At 56.7% G+C, this 21,914-nt stretch overlaps 1 protein-coding gene across 9 annotated transcripts; it reads left to right on the forward strand.

The window, feature by feature from the left end:
- The first annotated feature begins 300 nt into the window (after window positions 1-300).
- On the forward strand, window positions 301-20,495 carry SH3TC2 (SH3 domain and tetratricopeptide repeats 2). 9 transcript variants are annotated; one of them, XM_039559790.1, is made up of 19 exons: window positions 301-516; window positions 2,762-3,222; window positions 4,846-4,950; window positions 6,716-6,820; window positions 7,066-7,193; window positions 7,591-7,696; window positions 7,983-8,126; window positions 8,209-8,410; window positions 8,873-8,946; window positions 9,560-9,755; window positions 10,679-10,815; window positions 10,976-11,017; window positions 11,289-12,974; window positions 13,069-13,249; window positions 14,581-14,731; window positions 15,178-15,300; window positions 15,785-15,935; window positions 16,638-16,834; window positions 17,073-20,495. In XM_039559790.1, the coding sequence occupies exons 2-19, from the start codon at window positions 3,090-3,092 to the stop codon at window positions 17,262-17,264; spliced, it is 4,053 nt and encodes a 1,350-aa protein (XP_039415724.1). In that variant the 5' UTR covers window positions 301-516; window positions 2,762-3,089; the 3' UTR covers window positions 17,265-20,495. The 9 variants fall into 9 exon arrangements, with proteins under 9 accessions (XP_039415724.1, XP_039415723.1, XP_039415722.1 ...); XM_039559789.1 differs by lacking the exon at window positions 301-516 and adding an exon at window positions 531-1,032; XM_039559788.1 differs by lacking the exon at window positions 301-516 and adding an exon at window positions 531-905.
- The last annotated feature ends 1,419 nt before the right edge of the window (window positions 20,496-21,914 follow it).

Below are 21,914 nucleotides of genomic sequence, written 5' to 3' on the forward strand. Positions count from 1 at the left end.
AAAGCTCCGCTCCACCTCACCCCAAAGTGGGTGCTCCCACCCGTACCAGAGGATCAAACCCGTGAACCAAGAGTTTCTTTGGCCTCAGACGAGACCTTTCATGTTTTATGTTTGCTTCTTCCTCCGGTGAAGCCGGCTCTGGGCTGACTTCCTTTGCTTTCAGGTTCAGTTTGAAATAACAAGCTGAAAAGCCACGAGGCGTCGTTTTTGAACCTGCCGAGGAACGGGCGGCTTCAGAAGGAAACAGAAACATCGGGAAAGCTCTGGATTAACTGTTTCATTGTTTCCAAGGGGAAAAAATTCCCTGTAATTCCCTCTGCCGCGGACTTTAGCCGGGATGCACAAATACTGCTGGGTCCACAGATCTCTTGTTCTGTGCGCCTGGATTTGCATTTTGGCAGGCAAGAAGGGGGGTTCGGAGCTGGAATTCCCGGTGGGAATGCCTCTCCCGGGATTTCGCTGTCGCACGGCGAGGACGGAAGGTTCCCAGCCCCAAGGACCGCGAGCAGGACACAGGTGAGGCCGGGAGAGGCTGCTCCTGGCTGGAATGGGAGAGCCCTGCGGCTGGGATTGGCCACACCGAGCCCCTGGAAAGCCTCCCTGGAATTGTTTCGGTGCCTGGGAATTCCGGGAGCCGGCGGTGTCCTGTTGATAGCCCAGCCCCGGGTAACTCATTGACCTCTGCTGGGAAGCGGAGGTTCCCAGGACGATAAGGAGCTCTTGGAAGGAATTCCTGCCCTCGTGTGAGGGAGTGGCAGCGCTGGGCACGCTCGCCCGCCCCGCAAACACGTCCGCAGCCCTGGGAGCTCCATCCCGGCACTGCAGCGTTCCCTCGGGGCTTGGAGAGGCTGGAATTTCATCCAGGAGTTCCCCGGGAGGGAAGCGGAGCTGGGAGCTGGGAGCAGGTCAGTACAGCCGCTGTCTGTCGCCGGGGCTGTCCCTTGCCTGTGCCCTTTGTCCCCAGCTGAGCACACACAGCCGGGACGCGCTGGTGGCAGGTGCTGGAGCGATCCAGCGCCTCTGGAATTCCAGGTTGGGCCGCGGAGCTGGGGAGTTGAAGGCTGGATTTGAGGCTCAGCTGTGGCAGTGATGAGCACGGTGGGGAGGGACAGGTTGGGTTTGGGTGCTGGGAACGGACGGGAGAAACCAGAGCTGGGTTTGGGAAAGGGGGTTTGGTGCCAGGGCTGGGTGGGGCCGGGTGACAGCCCTGGAGAGCTGCGGTGTCGGTGCCAGCTCTGTCCCCGTGCCAAGGGGTGCCTGCACAGCCGCTCTCATCCCGTCCCGTGCCCAGGGGAGGGAAGTGTGGCCGGCTGGCACTGGGATTGCAAAGGGAACAGAGCCCCTGGAGAGCTGGCACAGGCAGAGACCCCCCCTCTGGAAGAGGCTGAGACTCCAGGAAATATTCCATACTTCTCAAGACCGGGCTTTTCCAGGCCAGGCTGCAGCAATGGAGGCCCTCTGGGGGAGATCCAGGATTTGTCGAGAGGCAGAGAGGTAGGAAGCGGAATGGGAGGTTTTCAGCTTGCTGGCCAAAAGGCAAATTCCAGTTCAGGTCAAACAGGAGGTGACAGCTTTGCTTGTACAGGGATGGGTTTGGTTGCTGAGTTGCTAAGGTAGACTTAAAAACAAAAAGGAATTTCACAACCACAGAGGAAGACACTTGTGTTTAGAAAATGAGCAAAACCCCCCATTCTGTGGACTAAAAAAAAAAAATAAAATGTTCCCCTGTGCAGAAGAAATTGATGCTAATTGGTGAGCAGGAACTGCTGAAACCAAGAACCTTCTGAGGAAGGCAAAAAGCTTTGTTTGAGAACCCTGCCCTGCTCAAGGTCTGACAGCTTGGACAGCACGGGACCAAAGCAGCAATTGTGCAAAGATGTGCCTGAATCCATCACAAAATTCCATCTGTGCGTTCCGAGCACAGGCAGGCTGAGCTCCCCCTCTGATTCCTGCACCGGCAGAGCACCCCTAGGTCAGCTCGGGGAGGTTTTTAGATGTGCAGTTTCCCAGGGCTGGCGAGGGATGGGAACGGGCGGTGCCTTTGCCACAGGGGGAGCAGCGCTGGCCTGGCCCAGCTCTCACCTTCCTGCAGCCCCAGAGCTCGGAGTGCAAACCCCAGCCCGGAGAACCCCCCGACACCTGGGGCTCGGCAGGATGATGGAGAGGATGCTCCCTTCTCCAGGCAACCCCAGATTTGGAGATCTGGGTTAGGAATCCCCACTCCTCCAGTCTGCTCTGGCTGTGCAGGAGCATCGCTCAGTGCAACCCTCCCTGCAAAGGCTTTTGCTTTGGCTTCACTTTTGTGTGGAAATTCCCAGCCAGCTCCATGCAGGTGGGTTCCATCCTGCCATTCCCACAGCCAGGTACTGCTCATGCTTTGCTTTAGGGGCACTGCAGTTGTGCCAGCCGTGGGAATCCTGACATTCCCTCTCTGGGTCATGGAATCATGGAGACCACCAAGTCTGGGTTAAAAAGGACCTTAAAGTTTACCTCTGTTCATGGGCAGGGACACCTTCCACCACACCAGTGTGCTCAGAGCCCCATCCAGCCTGGCCTAAATTACTCCCTGGATTAATTATTCCCTACTCTGGAGAAGTTCAAAGCACTGCCATGGCTTGTGATGCAGCCCGGGATGCTCCTGGAGCAACCCCAGCACACAAATCCCTGCAGTGGTGGCACTGGCTGGTTGCTGGAGTAAAAATCCATCCCTAAAAAACCTCCTTAAGTTCTCTCCCTAAACCTTTTGGGTTTTATTTTGCAGGGGCTGTGTTGTTCTTGCCCAGAGATGCTCTGCAAACCACCCACAGCGCAGTGAGCCCACCCAGCCACCCCAAATCCTGATCCTGGGGGATGGGAAAGGTCTGAGGATGTGAACAAGGAGGGAATGAGACTCGTCCTCATCCTGGGAAGCCCAAGGGATCCTGCACAGCAGCCAGCTCATCCCTGGCGGTGTTGGATCTGGGGTTTGGACAGCCCTGACCCCGGGGGTGAGGTGAGCCCTGCCAGTCCCCTGGATCCCGCAGTGCCTGGGCTGCAGCACCCCTGGATGCTGTGAGATCCAGGAACTCACCTGGATGTAGCTGGCAGAGATGCCCGTGGTGCTGCCAGCTGTCCCCACGGTGACACGGGAAAAGCATCGGGCAAGGAGGAAGTGCAGGATCACAGCCAGCCCCGGGTGGAGGATGCTGGACGGGCCCCAGCTGGGTCTGGGTGTCCCCACAGGTGAGGGAGGTGCTGGCAGCGGCGTCGGGAGCAGCTCTGCCTTTGGAATTGGGCGGAGATCAGCTGGGAGGGAGCAGGTGGAAGCTGGGGCAGGCTTGGCAGAGCGAGGGAGTCCCCAGGAGGAATGCCAGGAATGTGCCATGTGGGATGGGCACTGCGCTCCCGGAGGCAAAGGCAGAGTGGAGCAAAGGAGGCTCAGGGGGGACCTTGTGGCTCTGCACAAGTCCCTGACAGGAGGGGGCAGCCGGGGGGGTCGGGCTCTGCTCCCAAGGAACAGGGACAGGAGGAGAGGAAATGGTCCCAGGATGCACCAGCGAAGGTTCGGGTTGGACAATAGGAAAAAATTCTCCATGTAAAGGCTTGTCAAGCACTGGCACAGCCCGTCCGGGACGTGGTGGAGCCACCACCCCTGGGGGCATTTATAAGACATAGATATGGCAGTTAGGGACACGATTTGGTGGTGGCCTTGGCAGTATCAGGTTTGTGGCCAGACTTAAAGGCCTTTCCCAGCCTGACTGATGCTGTGACTCCAACCCAAGCCCTTCCCTGAGCCCGTGCCCGCCGCCCCCGCCGTGCCAGTGCCCGCTCAAAGGGGGCATTGTGCATTGTGGCCGTGCCCAGCCGCGGTGCCGGGCGGGCAGCGAGCAGCCCTGCCTCTGCCAGCCCACTGCTGGTGTCACTGCTGGTGTCACTGCTGGTGTCACTGCACGCATGGGCTGCTGCCTGGGGACCCCCTGGCACCAGGACCTGGCGCTGGGATGCACAGGTAAGGTGCCCACAGGGCTCTGCTGTCGCGGCGGGGCTGCGGGAGCTGTGGCTGTGGCGCTTGTCCCACAGGATGGGACCCATGGGGACACTCTGGCACTGAGCACTGGCCCCTCTGGCTCCTTGCCTGCCTTTCCTGGGATGGCTCCTGGTGCCCCTCCTCTTGGACTGGGGTGTGCAGGGAGTGAGGCAGCACGCTTGGCCAGGGAGGGGACAGGATCACTCGGGGGGTTGGCTTATTCCCATGCTGTTGGCTTTTCTCCTTGCCACCCTCCCTGCCCAGGAGCCCCCCAAGCAGAGCCCGTGGGGTGCTGGCATCTCCCAAGGCACCATTCCCATTCCAGCGTGTCCCAATGAGCTGGACGAGGGACATGGCTCAGGGCCAGCCGCTGTGGCCGCGTGTCCCCCAGCAGAGCCAGGGCCAGAAGGTGCCACGGGCACCCAGCCCTGGGGCCAGGAGTGCAGCCCTGAGCGCTGGGACCTGCCTGGCTCGGGGCTGGAGCTGTTTCCTGCCCACTCTTACAAAATATTTTGGCACCGGGGAGGTCACTGAGTCACTGGCACAACCGGGAACAACTCCCCAGCCACAGTTTCAATTGGTCCCTTGAAAAAAAAAGCTCCCAGTTCCCTTTCTGGCCCAAATGAAAATAAACACTGAACCCTGAGAGCAGCCAGAGTGAGCCCTGGCCCCTTCCTGGCTCTGGGCACCCATGGACAGGCTCTGTCCTGCTGCTGGCGGAGGTGGCACGAGCAGTGTCCCACCTGCCACCTCCTGTGGCACATCCCACGGACACCTCTCGGGCAGGGAGAATCTTGCCAGGGATCCGGACACCTCTGCCCACCCTCCGTGTTCCCCAGGTGAGGAGTGTGAGTCCTGCTGGCCCCGCTCCCCTGAGCTCCTGCCCCGCTGGGACCAACTGCAGCGCCGGGGACAATGGTGGCAGGACAAGAACATGGCAGCAGGTACCCATCCCTGGGGAGTGGCATCAGGTACCCATCCCTGGGGAGGGGCAGCAGGTACCCATTCCCTGGGGAGTGGCAGCAGGTACCCATCCCTGGGGAGTGGCAGCAGGTACCCATCCCCAGGAGGGGCAGCAGGTACCCATCCCTGGGAGTGGCAGCAGGTACCCATCCCTGGGGAGGGGCAGCAGGTACCATTCCCTGGGGAGTGGCAGCAGGTACCCATCCCTGGGGAGTGGCAGCAGGTACCCATCCCCAGGAGGGGCAGCAGGTACCCATCCCTGGGAGTGGCAGCAGGTACCCATCCCTGGGAGTGGCAGCAGGTACCCATCCCAGGGAGGGGCAGCAGGTACCCATCCCCAGGAGTGGCAGCAGGTACCCATCCCTGGGAGTGGCAGCAGGTACCCATCCCTGGGAGTGGCAGCAGGTACCCATCCCTGGGGAGGGGCAGCAGGTACCCATCCCTGGGAGTGGCAGCAGGTACCCATCCTGGGAGTGGCAGCAGGTACCCATCCCAGGGAGGGGCAGCAGGTACCCATCCCAGGAGGGGCAGCAGGTACCCATCCTCAGGAGGGGCAGCAGGTACCCATCCCTGGGGAGGGGCAGCAGGTACCCATCCCCAGGGGAGTGGCAGCAGGTACCCATCCCTGGGGAGGGGCAGCAGGTACCCATCCCTGGGGAGTGGCAGCAGGTACCCATCCCCAGGCCCTGCCAGGGTCTGCTGGGGCACAGGGAGGGCCGAGGACAGGCGGGAGTGGAGCAATGGCAGCAGCCAGCTCAGATTTAGTTCTGCCTCAGCCTCCTTTCGCTTCCCCTTCTCCGTTTCCCCCACATGTGGAAGGGATGGAGCTGCCACATGAAATCCTTTGCTAAGACTTTGTTCAGTGTAGGGCTTTTTCTTCCAAAGAAAAACTACTTCATGACATGTCCAGCCTTGGGCTGTTCTTTTCTACTTGCTAGCTCTAAATCAGAATTCTATTTCTCTAAATAAGAATTATATTTCTGCACACAAATCCCAGTTTATGTGAGTGACTTAGCAAATCCCAGTTTATGTGAGTGACTGGCAAAGCTGGCTCCATAGAAAGAATTGTAGAGCAGAGTTGTGGTCACAGCAGGGACTTACCAAACTCCACATCTCCAGGTACGTGTTTCTCTTGCAAACCCAATCTGATTACTGACAGAAATTGGGCTTTAATCTGGTTATCCCTCTGCCACCAATGCAGCTGTGGAAGAGCGGGCAGGAGTTTTGTGTGCCTCAGCCCTCGTTAACATAATTAACACCTCGAGTTGCAGGCCCTGAATCCTTTATGGCAATAGTTGATGGTGTGTGGAGCAGGGAGAATGCAGCCTGGATGTGGGATACCCACCAGAGGAGAAAATCTCATTTTGGTTTTCAAAGAGTTTTGCAAGGCCTTGGCTCTCCTGTGCTGGGGAGCTGAGGCCTCCTCCAGCGAAATCTCTCTTGGGGATTCGCCCTTTTAACAAATCTGCTCAGTGAGGGTCTGTCCAGGAGCAAGGAGGGAAAATCTCCTCGCTCCAGAGCCATTCCAGCACTGGAAAAAAAAGCTGGACAACAAGGGAATGATGGAATTAGGCCCCAATCTCATGGATCTCTCCAACCTTGAGCGAGACTTTAGGGTGGCTCCAGATCCACACAATCCCCAGCCAGATCTGCAGGGCTGTGCTCCCAGGAGCTCTCAGCTGAGGCAGAAGATCCAAAACCTCTTCCACCTTTTCCAGCAGCTCTGCTGTGTCCCCTCCTCTCCAGGTAAGGCTGGGGTGACAGAGCAGAGCAGCCCCGCTCCCGAGGCAGGACACGGCTCCCCGGACCCCTCCGTGGTGCTGCTGGCTCTCAGGGACAGCTTTCCACCAGGTAAGGGGCTGCCTGTGGGATCTCCCAGATTTCCTGTGGTTGAATCCACTCCCGCAGTGCCTCGAGTCTCACCTTGGTGGCTGAAGGGGGAGGACGGGCTGGGCTGGTGTTGTTTGAGCATCACAGCCAGGCTGGAGGCTCTGGTGGGCCTGGCAGGGTGGCAGGGGTGGCTCTGGGTGGCAGGGGTGGCTCTGGGTGCCACAGAGCTCCTCCTCCCCTTTAATGCTGCTCTTCTCCTTTCCAAGAGATCTCGCTCTCCTTCTCTGTCGAGAGCCGCTCCTCCCGATGCTGCAATTCCCAGCTCCAGGAAGCTGCCAGGAAGAAGCTGTGGGCTCTGGAGAGTGATGATAGACGTGTCTGTGCCCTGTTCAAGGTAGAAACCCCATCCCAGTGCGCTGGGGTGCTCCTGGAATGGTGGGATGTGTGCTGGAATGCCAAACCCAGATGAGAAGTTCCTCCCAAGCCACCGCAGGGGACTTTGGAGGGGACTGGAATGATGGGGGAGATGAAATGATGGCAAGTGAGAGGCAAAGCTGAGCCTTGTGCCATTTTGGGGGATCTGACCCTAAATAGCCAGGAATTCACAGGGCTGGGATCACCAAATCCATGTCCCTGCTGGAGGTGACAGCTCTGGATGGGCACAGAGTTCTCAGGTTGGGTTTTACATAAACAAATCCCAGCTACAAATCCCAGCCTGGACTGAACTCTCCTTCCCTGCTGGATTTCAAGGCTCCAGGACTCTCCCTTGATCCTGCTTTTGTGCTGTGCAGGAGCTGTCAGCCAGGCTGGTCTGTGTGCAGGCACATGAGGATCGCTTCTTCCTCACCTTCAAAACCCTGGAGGAAGTCTGGAAATTTTCCACGTATCTGACTTTAGGTAACGTTTCCAAGCTCTAAGTGTGAGAAGTGTTTTTGGAGAAGGCGTTGTCTGACACTACAGAGCTGTTATGTTCAGGGTGGACAGGGAGAATATGAACTGGAAAACTTTGCAGTCCACTGTTTATGAGATCTCTGTTTGGATCAGTGGAAGACACTCAGGAGGATTCCTTTTGGGAAATTTTGGAGACAAAATTAGAAGCTTTTGCCTCATGTCTGTCCCCACAGACCCTTCCTGCTGCCCAGGGAGGGAGATGCTGACCCTGATCCCCCTCTTGGCTTCTCAGGGTATGTGGGGACCTGCCTGGAGCAGCTCCTCTTTGGCCAGGAGTTCTGGCTGGACTGTGCCCTGGTGGAGGACACAGAGCTCAGGGTCACCGTGGATGAAGAGCACCTGGCCACCATCTACATGGATCTGCTCCTCCAGGAAGGTGTGATGGGAATTCCTGAAAATCCTCTGCTGGAGCCCTGTGCTGATGCCCCGATCTGATCTCTGACTCTTTCCCTCCGCAGGGAACTTTTTCTCCAGGGCAGCGCCTGGAGTCTGGAAGTCGGAGCAGGAGGGTGAGGAGGGCCTGCAGCTCTGCAGGAACGAGCTGATCCATGTGAAGAGTGTTGGACAGGATTCCAAGTGGGAAGGGATGTCCCTGCTGACTGGGCAGCGAGGCGTGGTGCCTGTGACAGCTCTGGAGCCGATACCACAGCCCTTTTACCAGTAAGTGGTGAATTAAAGGGCTCAAAGCAGGATCTTTTCCTGATCCTGATGCATGACTGGAACCAAGGCTGGGCTGTGAAACTGCTCACAATTCCATGAGGATCCACATTAGGCATAAAGACAGCCACTGGAATCAATGCAGGTGCTGCCAGTGGGACAGAGCAAGGACATGCTCCTACTTCAGCTGTCATTTCTGTAAGGTATTGATTTAGGTCAGGACATTATCTCTGGCTTACAGATGAAGAAGTGGCAGAAAAAATTTAGGCAATGCCTAAAGGGGGGTTTCCTGTTGGTCACCTGGCTGAGCCTCAAAGACACCCACAGCTCCTTTTACTTGGAGAAATCTTCCTCAAAGATGGCAAATTTATCCTGCTCTTCCCCTGTGTGTGACACCATCCCTGGGGCTGGCCTGAGGACAGGACTGCTCAGGGAGGACCAGTGAGGGTCCCTTTTGCCTTGCAGGTGGTTCCTGAAGAATTATGCTGTGAGTTTTGGCCTCTCCCAGGAGATCAGCGGGACGAGCTCGCAGGCCATTGGTGAGTGACAGCTCTTGGAAACCTGGATTTGGCCACAACTGCATCTCTGGCCTCTCTGGAATGCAGATCAGAGCTTGCAAATTGTGTGTGCTTAGAAAGATGATCTGAGGAACACAGAGAGCAGAGAGCTGCTGGTGACACCCCTCTGCCACTGTGTGTTCCTTCAATTTTATGTTTCCTTTAATTCTTTCAGGAGTGAGGTTTCAAATTGTGAGGGTCCAACCTGTGCCCACCATCCACCCACCAACCCCAGCCCAGTCCAGTTCAGAGCATGCTGGACACAGGAGGTCTCTGCAGCTGGGAGTTGGTCATGTAGGGATGGACATTTGAACTGTCCAAGATTTCACTCCTGGCAGACTTGAGACAGGGCGGTGTCTGTGAAGCTCCATATTTCCAGTGTGGAGTTCATCCATCCCTCCTTTATTTTTTATCATAATCCACTCCTCAAGGAGAAATGGCAGAGATCTGGATCCAAGATCACAGTAAATCTTAGGGGAGAGAGAGGCAGCCGTCTCCAGCTGGAATCATGGCCTCTCCTTGCCCAGGTCTTTTCCAGTGAGGGGATTTTAGCAGGGATCCCACTGACATTCCCTTGTTTGCCTTGCTTTTCCAGTCAAAGGCAGGTGCATTGCCACCAAGGAGCACAGAGGAGCAGCATGGGATGAGCTGAGCTTCTCCAAAGGAGACCACATAGAAATTATTGGCTTCTTCATCCCGGGACTCCCCTGGTTTGTGGGCAAATCCCTCAGCACCGGGAGCATCGGCTTCATTCCCACCCGACACGTCAGTCCCGAGGCTTGCGAACCTCTGTGAGTTTATTTAAATTAAATCCCGGAGAAAAGGGAGGGGAGGCTCCAAATCCCAGCTCAAGGCTGGATGAGAGCCTAGCCTTGCTTTGCAGGACCTCCACAGAGGGTGGGTTTGAGGTGTGAGCAGAAGCCTTGGCCAGGCTCTGCTGCAGCCCAGACAAAGCAATGTTTTCACCTGCCTCAGGTGGTTCTTGGAGAGGAACAGATCCAGCCCTGGGCTAATCTGGCTTCCTGCAAGCTGGCTTCCCAGTTTGTCCTAGAAATGTCTTCAGTTTGTGGCTCTGGAGGGCTGGGAGCCTGGCAAGGGTGGAGAGAGCATTCCTTGCTGAGGAAACCAAGTCCTGCTTCCCATCCTCCTGCCCCTGGATGTGGAGGCAGAATGGCCACTGGCACAGAGCAGAATCCCACACCCTCCCGAGGACATGGCAAGAGCTGTCCAGGAAGGGAGGGTGACAAATCCCACCCTGACTCAGGCAGTTGTCTCTGTTGGTGGTTCCCGTTCAATGCCCATCCCAAAAGGCTTCTTCTCCAAGAATGGGTGTGGGAGGACAAGGTTTTAACCAAGGTCTGCTGGGCTTTCCTCACTCAGAGTCACTCAAGCTGAGTTGCAGCACTTTTCTCTGATGCTCCAGAAGGGACAGAGCAGATCAGGTGCTGTCCTGTGGCTTCTGGATTCCAAAAAAACCCAATAGGTCCTTTCCTCTAGTACCTTTCTGTTCCTTCATGGAGAACCTGGATGGGGAAGATGTCCAAAAATCCTGTGTTCATCTGCAGCAGAACTTGTGTGGTGGGAGGAAGAGAACGGATGGGAAAACATCCCATCCCATCCCATCCCATCCCATCCCACCCCACCCCACCCCACAGGCCAGCTGCAGTGTCAGGGGCTGGGGACACGCTGACTCTTTTCTCCTGCCCCACCCCAGGGGAAAGGGCTTCGTGTTTCTGAGCGAAGAGGAGAAGTCCCCGGTCCTGCACGTGCCCTGCAATGGTGACGAGCAGCGCTTTGCCACCCTCCTGGGGGACCTGGCATGCACTGACATCACCTCTGTGTACCGGCTGGGTGAGTGTCCCCTCTCCTTTCCCAGCCCCTGGATCCCCGTGGAGAGCCCCAAGTTGGGGGCAGCTGCTGGAGTGGGTGGATTTGGGACTTCGGCTGATTTCTGCACATTGACACTGGCCAAGGATTTGGGGTTTTGTTTTCTGTTTGTCTCCTTGTACAGATGGTTTTGAACCCACAGCCATGTTCCCAAAAGTGCCACCAGGTGAGTATGAGGAGGGGACAGAGGGGGAGGCTTTGGTGATGACTTCTGAGGGTGAATTTAGACATGAGGAAACATCAGAGAATGGTTTAGGTAAGGGAGGAACCCTAAAGGTCATCCAGTGCCACCCCCTGTCACAGGCAGGGACACCTTCCATTATCCCAGGCTGCTCCAAGCCCCATCCAGCCTGGCCTTGGACACTGCCAGGGATCCAGGGGCAGCCACAGAGAAGAATTTCTTTCTAATCCCACTATGGTTTCCCTGTCCTTTCCAGAGGCTGCTCTCCGTGGCAGTAAAGAAATCCAAGTGCTCCAGCCTTGGGAGGAAATCAATGACTGGGCTACAAGCAGCACCTCGGAGCTGTCCAGCCCAGGCAGTGAAGCCGCCCCTGCCACACTGGAAGATGTTCTCCTGGAGAAGCTGGACGACCTGGATTATCCCAAATTCTTCATTGACCTCAATGCTGGGCACATGGAGGATGCTGATGTCTTTGACCCCATATTGACCTTCCTAAACCAAGACAATTTTGTGCCCAGTTTTCAGAGCTTTTATGACCTCAGCTTTTCCTTTCTCCACTCCACTTTTTATGGTTTCTCTGATGAGGATGAACTGGTCCTGTACCTTGAAACGTCCCGGAACTGGGCCAAGAGGACTCGTTCAGTTTGGGCTCACGTCAGGCTCTGTTTCCTCTTGGGTAAGCTCTGCATCAAAAAGGTCAAGTTCTCCCAGGCTCGGGTGTACTTTGAGGAAGCCATGAGTGTCCTGGACAGGGGCTTTGGGGACCTGCCCCTGCTGGCAGCGCTGCACGTGAGCCTGGCCTCCATCTACCTGAAGCAGAACATGAAGCACAAGTTCTCCTGCCTGCTGGGGAAGACGGTGACCTTGCTCGTGTGCCTGCCTGGCCGCTCCTTCAGCTCAGAGAACGAGCTGGAGCTCCTGACGTACATCCTGAGGGAATCCATCGCTGTGGGCAACGCTCCCCTGGAGGCCCGGATCTGCTTCCTCATTGTCAAGCTCTTCCTTCAGCTGGGCAGGACCGAGGAGGTGCTGCCCTTTCTGGAGCATCTCCAGTGTCTCAGCACCACCTGTGCTGGCCCACTGGATGCCACTGCCACCCTGTGCCACCTCTACGACAAGAAGTGCCTGCCAAACATCGCGCTGGCCTCCGCCAGGTCCTTTGTCCCCAGCGGCACCAGGGGGACACCGACGCCCATCTGGAGAGCTGGCTTCATCCTCCAAAACGCTTCCAAACTCCTGGGGAAGCAGCTGGACAGGAGCAGCATCCCAGCACTGGCTTGTTTGTACCTCAAGCAAGCGCTGCAGTTCTGCTGCGAGGGCAGAGCCGTGCCCAGCCAGAGGACGCTCTGCGCCGTCCTGTCCAGGATGTACCTGCAGCATGGGGCGCTGGATGGGGCAGTTTGTTACGCAGCCAGGGCTGCAGCCCTGGGCAGGTTGATGGGGGAGGAGGAGGCTTTTGAGACCTCGCTGTCTCTGGGGTGGATGTACCTCCTGCAGCAGCAGCCGGGCCCAGCCGGGGCCATCCTGCGGCAGCTGCTGCGGTCACTGCGTGGCACGGACAGCGAGACCCAGGGCGGGGCCGTGCACAACCTCCTGGCCATGGCCCTCAGGGGCGAAGGGCACATTCAGGAGGCTGCAGAGAATTTCCTGTGGGCCCTGCACAAGGCCACGGAGACGGGGAACAGGAGGAATCAGGCCGTGTCCCTGGCTAACCTGGGCCAGCTGAGCCTCTCGTGTGGTGCCACTCAGCTGGCCGAGCTCTACCTGCTGTGGTCAGTCCGGCTCTACGCCGAGCTCCAGGGACACCAACAGCTGGACGTGGAGCTGGCACAGGTGCTGCTGTGGCTGGCACAGGCCATGGTGGACAGGCAGAGGATGGAAGACGCCAAACTCTGCTATGAACTGGCGCTGGGGTTTGCCCTGAAGTGGCAGAACCTGAGGAGTGAGTACAGAGGGGTGCAGGGCAGTGTTCCACCCTGCCAGGTCCCCAGCGCTGTCCCCTGACCTGTCCTTCTCCCTTTCCCTGTGCCACACAGGTCAGCTGCACGCCACTGAGTGTCTGTGCCATTTCTACAGCAAAGTGTGCCCCGACCTGCAGGCCTGCATCACCTACCACGAGCACTGGGCGTCCTTGGCACGGCAGCTGCAGGACAGGGAGCTGGAGGGCAATGCCAGGCAGGCCCTCAGCCAGCTCTACCAGGCTTTGGGCACACCTGAGTGAGTGGCTGGGGCTGTCGGATGCTGCCAGAGGGCAGTGGCTTTCCTGGGGTGTCCCTCGAGCGGGGTGGGAAGGGGTGTGGTGGCTCCAGCTGCCCCCCAGCTCTGGTTCTGAGATTTGTCACTGTGCTGTGAGAGGGAACAGCTCAATGCCAGCCAAAGCTGGGCAAACGTTGTCCCAGATAGAACTGGAGTCTGGCCAAACACAGGTTTCCAGGACGTCCAGCCTTCAGCAGAGCTGACCCAGTGACAGGGAATTCATTGCTTCCCTTGGAGGCTTATCCAGTGATTAATCACCACTCCCCGGTGAAAACAGGCTCCTTATCTGCTCTTTGAGTAAGTCTGGGTTCAGCCTCAGCTGCCAAGGCTGCCCTCCCTATATCTGCTGGGAGATTGTCCCCAGGGAGGGACTTAGGACCCATGGAAGGTGCTTAAAACCCGGTATCAGCTCACCTTTAATCTCCTGCCTGACACCTGCGTGGGGCTGATGGGGTTGGGCAGGAGAGGAGAGAAGGAGGCTGGGACAGGCCACAGGCCTTGAAGGCAAATGGGTCAAAGAGTGGAGAGCAGGCTCCCACGTCCCAGAAGGACAAATGGGCAGGGCTGTCCCCAGCTGGGATGTTCACCTCCCCAGCCAGGCCACGGTGAGTTCAGGGGGAAGGTATTCAGGGAGCAGATGCCTGTCATGGGAACGGTGCTATTTAGGATCACAAAGCACCCCATTCCCTGGGCTCCCGGGACAGCTGGAGGGACACCAAGCAAACAAACTGCCCTGGACACTGCTGATTTTGTTTCCAACCTGCTGGCTCATCCTGCTGCCTGTCCTTGTGTCCTCCAGTGAACAGGGGCTGGAAAAGGGGCTTGGACACCTAGCCAGAGATGCCTCTGGCTGCACAAGGGCCAAACAATGGGCTGAGGTGGGGGTTTGGGTGCCAGGTGCTGTCTGGGAGGTGTAAGTACAAACATTCCCTGCCTGTGGTCCCATGTGGAGCTGGGACTGACTTTGGGATTTGGTTTAGGGGGAAAAATTGGGTTTGCAGGTGACCTGGATGAGCCCCTCTTTATCACACCGGGGCGAGGAGCAGCCTGGGTGGGACTGCTGGGGTCCTGGATTGTCCTAAGGTGGCCAAATGACCATTAAAGGCTGAGCATTAAAGCATGGAGACTTGCATGGTCCTATCAGGGCACATTGCTCAGAGCTCAGAAAGTCCTTTTGTCCCCAAACTTTGGTAACCGCAGGAGGAGCGGGCAGGGGATCAGTGCCATGGGGAGGTGGTGTGGGGCCAGCTGAGAGAGATTCTGAAATGCCTTTTTGCCTGTTGCCATCACAGGGCTCTGAGACAATCCCTGGACTGCACCAAGCAGAGCCTGAGGATCTTCATCGACCTCGAGGAGGCTATGAAGGCAGCAGAGGCCTGGCTGCAGGCAGGAAAACTCTATTATCTTCTACAGGAGGACGAGCTGGTGGAAATGTACTTCCAGGTATGGAGGAGGTGGCTGGAGCTGTCCCATTCCCATCACAGCCTTTTGGGGCTGGAAAACCTGGAAGGGGAAGTTCTGAGCACTGTAAACCCGCTGCTGGAAGGAGGAGCTCTTGCCTTCCCCTCAGGCACTGATTTTCCTCTCTTCCTTTCTATTGACTGAGTTCAGATGATTTTGGGGTGAAAGTAAGTGAATTCATTGATGTAGGAGTGCCAAAGGAAGCTGGAAGTGCCAAGTGACCAATTCCCATTGAAATATCCATAAATAAGGGAAAAGTGCCAGGGAAGTCCTTGCAGTAGAAGGCTCCTGGCTTCTCTCCATCTCCAGCATTATTTTCTCAGCTGAGCTGCAAACTGGAAGAGCAGCTCCTAAAATTTGGGGTTTATTTAATCACACCCATGTCTCTGCCTTTCCAAATGTCACTGCAGCCCCCTTTTTCCTTCCAGGCAGCCATCCAGACTGCTCTGAAATGGGACAACTTCTCCTTGGCCATGGATCTTTACGAGAAAGCAGGTGACACCTTCTTTAATGGCAGCAGGAAGAGGCACCGAGCAGTGGAGTTCTACAGGGTATGGAGGCCTCTGGGCACTTCTGTCCCTGTGTCCCCACAAGGTGCTGGCTGGGGGGGGGCTGTGCCCCAGGGCAGACCAAAAGGATGGAGGGTGGACAGGGATGGGGTGATCCTGAGGGTGCCAGAGTGGGAGGCCTGGAGCACAGATGGTTTCTGCAAATCCCAGAGATCATTTGGGATTGGGAACGGGCTCCTTCCATTACAAATCCTGGTGGTGTCAGGTGTGAGCTGGTCACTCCTGGGGACACCCAGTCAGAACTCCAGGCACCCAAGGAAGGGCAGAGATGTGAGGCTCAGGCTTTGAGAGCTGCGCTCTGGGATATAAAACTCATTTTCAAGGGAAAGAAGGGACTAAAACCAAAACCTGCAGTGCTCCACCACCTCATCCCCTGCCTTGGTCCTTGTCCTGCTGCTCTGCCACCCCTCTCAGGCAGTGCTGATCCCTCCAGGAACACCCTGGCCTCACTTTTCTCTCTCCTTAGGGAGGTGCTGTGCCCTTGGCCAGGAAACTCAAGGCCACCCAGACAGAGCTGAGGCTGTTCAATAAACTGGCAGAGCTGCAGATTGGCCTGCAGGGCTATGAGAAGGCTCTGGAGTTTGCCACGCTGGCAGCCAGGCTCAGCCTCAGGGTCGGTGAGTGATTCACACCCAAAAGTTACTGGGAGTCACTGGTCAGTCAGTGATTTACACCCAAAAGTTACTGGGAGTCACTGGTCAGTCAGTGATTTTCCCCCACAGGGCACTGGGAGTCACTGGCTCCTGTGCATGAGAACAGTGTCCATGTGAAAAGGGGATCTCCTGCTTTCCTAAGGCTGCTGGACATACCCTAAATCATGCCTTTTTTTTAGGCCATTTCCCCTTTTTCCAGCTGTGTGACAGCAGAGGGTTTTTGCTACCCCAGAGCACAGGAAGTCTGCTGAAGGCACAGGACTGAGCAGTTCCTCTCTGCCCTGGTTCTCCTAAAAACCTCACCCCTTCCCATTACAGAAATAGCTTGGATGGGCAAAATGCCAGCTGAAATGTCTGGGATGGGACCAGTCTTGGAACAGCCCTCCAGCACCCAAAAAAACCTGTAAAAAATGATAAACTCCTGGGCCCATCTGTCCAGCTGTGGCACCAACAGCCCTGCCCATGGCTCTGTTTCCTCTCCAAGGTGTCCATGCCCCCAGGCTGCTGAGAAAATGCATCCAAAGTGGCTCAGCAGGGCTGGGGATGGATTGAGCTGGATCAACAACTTTCCCAGGGGATCCATGGCAGGAGCTGGTTGATTCCACCCACCTCTTTTCCAGGATATCCATGGCAGGAGCTGGCTGACTCCATCCACCTCTTTTCCAGGGGATCAGCTGCAGGAGCTGGTTGCCTTCCACCGCCTGGCCGCAGCCTATGACCTGCTGCACATGTATGAGATGGCCGAGGATTGCTACCTGAAGACCCTGGCCATGCGTCCCCCTGTGCTGCAGAGCTCAGCAGAGGCCCTGTACTACTGCAAGGTCTACTGGCACCTGGGCAACCTGGCCCTGCACAAGCTGAAGGTGAGAAATGAGGTTTCCCGTGGTTCTGTGGCTTGGGTGGAGAGCTGAGGGTGGAGATCACATCTTCTGGTGTGGGGGGGAGGGAATTTGGAAAGAAGTGCTGGCACTCGGCACCATTCCGGTGAAATCGGGTGTCCCTGGGTCCTCCTGGCACCCCCAGGCTCTGCTCCAGCTCCCTCCTGCCCCGTGACCTCCACTGAAGCCACTTCCTAACGCTGGCCCTGTGCTTTCTGCTCAGGATGAACAGGATGCAGCCTCCTACTTCCTGCTGGCCCTCGCCGCAGCCGCCGAGCTGGGAGACCAGGAGCTGCAAGCCCTGCTCCGTGCCAAGCTGGGTGCCATCCCCGGAGCCCCAGGGGGACCTGAGGGCACGCCAGGCTGTGCCACGGACCGGCCCCGGTGGCTGAGCGAAGGTGGCCACGTGGTGTGACCCAATCTGCCACCCTGGGGACACCAGTGGGAGCCGTCCAGCAGCGCCGTGCAAGGGCCGTGTGCTCTCCAGGAGAGGTCCTGCGCCACGTCCTGAGGAGCTGGAAGGGTTTGGGCTCCTTGTCCCAAGCCTTTGGGAGCCTTCTGTTGTTTTTCAGGAGCAGGGCTGTGCCCACAGCGGAGGTGGGCACAGCCAGGGCAGGATATCCAGGCAGGATGAGGTGCCAGCAGCGGTGCTGGAGCTGGGGGTGCAGCAGGGCTGGGCTCCTGGAGGGAGGTTCAGGAGTGCCCTGCCCAGGATGGGGACAGGGAAGTGCTGCCATGGGCCTGCCTGTCCCCACAGCTGCCCCACACTTTGGAGCAGCTCAGCCTGGCCCAAAGGTGTTTGAAATAGCAACTCCTTTATTGATGCCTGGTTTTTATCCTCGTCTGCTCCACGAGGTCTGTGATGACACCTCTGCCAAACCCCTCTCCTGTAAAGAGCACCACCAAAGCCTTTGGCAGTGAGAGACAGAATTTGGGATGTGAGGAGGATGAAAGGGGCTGGTCCAGCCTCATCCGGGGGCAGAGAAAACTGCTGGGGCAGAGACAGAGCCCACCCTCACCCCAGCCCCACCATCCAGCCTCAGGGTCTGGAGCAGGAGCACAGGAAAAGAGCCCTGGAACGGGGAAGTGCTGGAGTCCCCATCCCTGGAGGTGTTTAAATGTAGACGTGGCATTTGGGGACACGGTTTGGTGTCGGACTCGGTGATCTTAGGGGGATTTTCCAGCCTGAGTGGTTCTCCCGGGCGCACGGCAGGAGTGCGCGGCTCTGCTGCTCAGCCCGTCTGGCCACCAGAGAGCAATAAATGCCCATTTTTGCAGCGAGAGCGGCTCCCCTGCAAAGCCCGAGCCCGGCTCTCACTCCGGGCAGGAGCGCAGGGAATCAGGAGCAGTTTTCCCAGCTCATCTCTTTGCTTTGACAACCAGTGGCCATCTGGGGCTTCACAGCCAGACCCCGCTCCCGGTTCCGCCACCTCCCTGCCCGTGCTGCCCTGCCTGGGATTGTTAAACGCAGAATATTTATTTCCTCTCTCCTCTCTGCAAACGCTGAGTTCAGCTTCCTCTTCCAATCCCGTCGAGGCGTTTGTCACCGGGGCGATGAATATTTACTGCTTGTTTACCGAGCATTCCTGCGGTGCTGCCGGGCAGCCTCAGACCCCAGTCCGGAGGAGGCAAATCTTCATCCTGGGTGAAATCCAGCGAGCTCCGGGGTCCCCAAAACCTTCCTCAGCTGATCTCAGTGCGGGTGGTTGGTGCTCACTGAGCCAGGAAAGGATCTTTCCAGCCGTTTTACAGGCAGCTCCCCTTTTTCTTTTTGTCTAGGTGGTCTTCAAGGACCATTCCAACCCCTTAACCTCCTATGATTCTTTCCACACGCGGGGAAAAGCACCGTCTCACATCTTTGTGCCAGGAGGAAGATGGACGATCGGATATCAGGCTGTGGAGAGGAGCTGGGATGGCTCGGGAAGCTCTGAGGGCTTTGATTAAAATACAGGCTCAGCGTCTGAGCTGGCCTAACTCAGCCGAGCTCCAGGAGTCAAACAGAGATGTTCTGATTCACAGGGACTCTGGAGCTGCTCTGAAACCAAATGTGTCCTCCTTAAATCACAGCAAACCAAATTTGTGGTGTCTGCAGGGAAAAAAAGTCTTCCTCCTCGGGACCATCCATAAAAGCTCATTTTCCCTCTCCCTCATCTGCCTGTCTGCTCCCACGTGCTGTGGTGCAGTGGGATGAGAGCTCAGGGAGGCCAGGGCTGATCATAATCCATAATACAGTGAAATTTAAAGCTGTTGTTTGTGTGCACCAAATCCTGGGCCTGTGCCCAAGGGAAGATGAGGATATTCCATCCCTCCAGGCACCAGGTTTTTGGGCAGAGAAATTTAGGGACTTTGTGCCAGAGGAGGTCACCAGGTGGTGGCTGAGCTCCTGGAGGCTGGGGGTTGTCATCCTGTCCAGGAAGGGGATGCTGTCCCTCATTCCTGGGGCTTTCTTTGGGACACAGCAGGAGGGATGCACCCTCGAGGTGCTGAGGGGTGCAGAGCCTGGCCAGAGCTGTGCTGCTGCTCCAGGAGAAGGCTGGAAGAGAAGGAATGTGGGAACACAGGAATTATCCTGCAGAAGGCATCGACCACCAGCGTCCTCCTTCTCCACGGGCGGAGGCAGAAATAGGGGAAAGGGAAAGGATGGATCAAATCTCCTCCGACACCAGGTGTGCCGTGGCTTGTGACTCCTTCCTGAGCCACTTGTGACTGCCTGTTCCATGCCCAGGCCAGGAGTTTTCCTTGCTCCCTGCAGCCAGCCAGGCTGGAAATAGGCCTGGTGGGAGCCACGTGCAGCAGCACATGCCGCTCAGAGCAGCGCCTTCCTTCCCAGCGCTTCCAGAGGCTGCCGGGAGCTGCAGGAACATCCCTGCTTTGGCTTTGCTACTCCAATCCTTCCCCAGTTTGACCTGCCAGGCACCAGCACTCCCAGTCCTGACGTAAAGCCCGGCTCTGGCACCGTGATCCCGTGTTTGTTGAATGCCTCAGGGGGCCATTTCAGGCCTGGAATAACGAGGGGCTGGATTTCTCTCACATATGTTCGTTCTTGGACAGTGGAAATACCACGGCAGGAATAATTCTTGCATCATCTGAGCTCTGGTGTGAGCCTCCCGTGGAATCAGGAGAAAGGAAATGCTGATAAATAGAAATACAGATATGGGCAGAGAGCTGGATTTATTTGGGTTTTCGTGGGAATGACTCTTTCCTGCAGAAATAGAGCACCCAACAATAGCAGTTGTTATCAGCAGACATTTTTTCATCATTCCTTCATGGCACAGTGCTGCAAACTGGGCTGGATGTGGAGGAGCCGAGATAAACCTCGAGCTCAGCTTATCTCAGAGGTGGCCGCTCCTCTCTGGGCAGCATCTCCCAGTGTTGCCTGGATCGGTAATGAGGAGTTTGGTAAACACCAGCTGTTCTGCTCAGCAGAGCTGGGGGGAGTGTGTAAACTGGGTAATTTAGATTAAAAATCATTTGTTTGCACAGCAACCTGCTTGTTCAGGGATAATTGGGCTCATAAATATGTATGGCGGAGGAGGAGCAGGGGTTGAGGCTGAGCCAGAGCCAGGAGTCACCAACTGTGGCTGCAGCAACTTAAATAAAATTTCCCTCTCTGCACTGGGGTGTGCAGGGATGGAAAGAGCTGGAATAGGCCTGGAATTCCTGCACTGCTGCTGGCCCTGCCCTGAGAGCTCACCTTGTGCCAGGGACACTCAGGTGGCTGCGGGCAGTGCCAGCAGAGGTGGCAGCTCCAGGACTGCCCCCTGCCTGATGCCACCTCAGCACAAGAAGTTTCAAACCCCCACTGGGAATTATTTTTACATCTGGCCTCACTGTTCCCCATCCAGAGTCACTTCCCTGCTGCTTCTCCTTCCTCTTCTCTCTTCTTGTGCCGAACAGGCAGGAAACAGGCGGGAAGGAAAACTGGCAGGAAAGAGGCAGGAAAGAGACAGGAAATAAGCAAAAAAACAGGAGGGAAAAAGGTAGGAAACAGGTGGGAAAACTGGGAAGAACCAGGTGGGAAAACTGGGAAGAACCAGGCAGGAAAACCGGGAAGAACCAGTCAGGAAAACCGGGAAGAACCAGGCAGGAAAATTGGGAAGAACCTGGCAGAAAAATTGGGAAGAACCAGTCAGGAAAACCGGGAAGAACCAGGCAGGAAAATTGGGAAGAACCTGGCAGGAAAAGTGGCACCAGAATCTCTTCTCTCCACAGCACTGGGGACGAGTGTAGGAAGCAGCACAAGTGCCAGCAATTCCTGTCACACTGCAGGAGAGGGGAGGGAAAGTAAAAAGACTCCGCATTTGGTCCTGGAGACTCTTGGAATGCAGTCCAGGCATCGGGATGAACACACAGAAAAGAGCTCCTGAGCAGCAGATGGGTTTTGAGGAAGGAGGAATAAATCCTTACATAACCAAAACTCCCTCTGTGCTCTGGTTACGGGGTGGTGGTTTTCTTTTGCTGTTGTGTTTGGGTTTTTTCTTTGTTTTCCCCCTGCTCTGGGGCCACACAAGAGCACAAACCCACTCTGGTGTGTGGGGAGCAGCTGCTGCAGGATTTATGCGCTGGTTGTGGGGTTTAATCCTCCCTGGGACACCCTCAGCTCCTTGCAGCTGATTGTTTAATGGAAGCACAACTTTTTCCTAGCCCTGTCTGAGATTCAAGCCAGGCTCGATCCCAAAATATTCCTGCAATATTAATCCCTTCCTCCAGTGCTTTGGAAGGATTTAGTGAATTCCTTTATGACTCCAGAGCCCAGGAGTCTCTCCCAGATTTCCCTGACCCATCAGCTGCGTTTTCCCACTTTTGCCTCATGGTGTGGCAGAAGGATGAGCTGTGTGCTCTGGGTGGTGGCAGAGCACCGGAGGGGCAGGGATGCATCCCTGGGAACCCTGGCAGGACCTTCTGAGCCATCTCTGTCTTCTGTGCCTATTCTGGGAGTTATTTGGCACCCCAGAAGATTTGGGGATGGCAGGACCTGCTTTGTCCCTGTCCTGCCTTCTCTCGGTCCTTTCTTCCTGCATCAGCTGAACTCCTCCTCAAAGATCCTTTGCTGGGCTTGACAGAT

The sequence above is a fragment of the Corvus cornix genome, chromosome 13 (genome assembly GCF_000738735.6).
Source record: "Corvus cornix cornix isolate S_Up_H32 chromosome 13, ASM73873v5, whole genome shotgun sequence".
NCBI classification, from domain to species: Eukaryota; Metazoa; Chordata; class Aves; order Passeriformes; family Corvidae; genus Corvus; species Corvus cornix.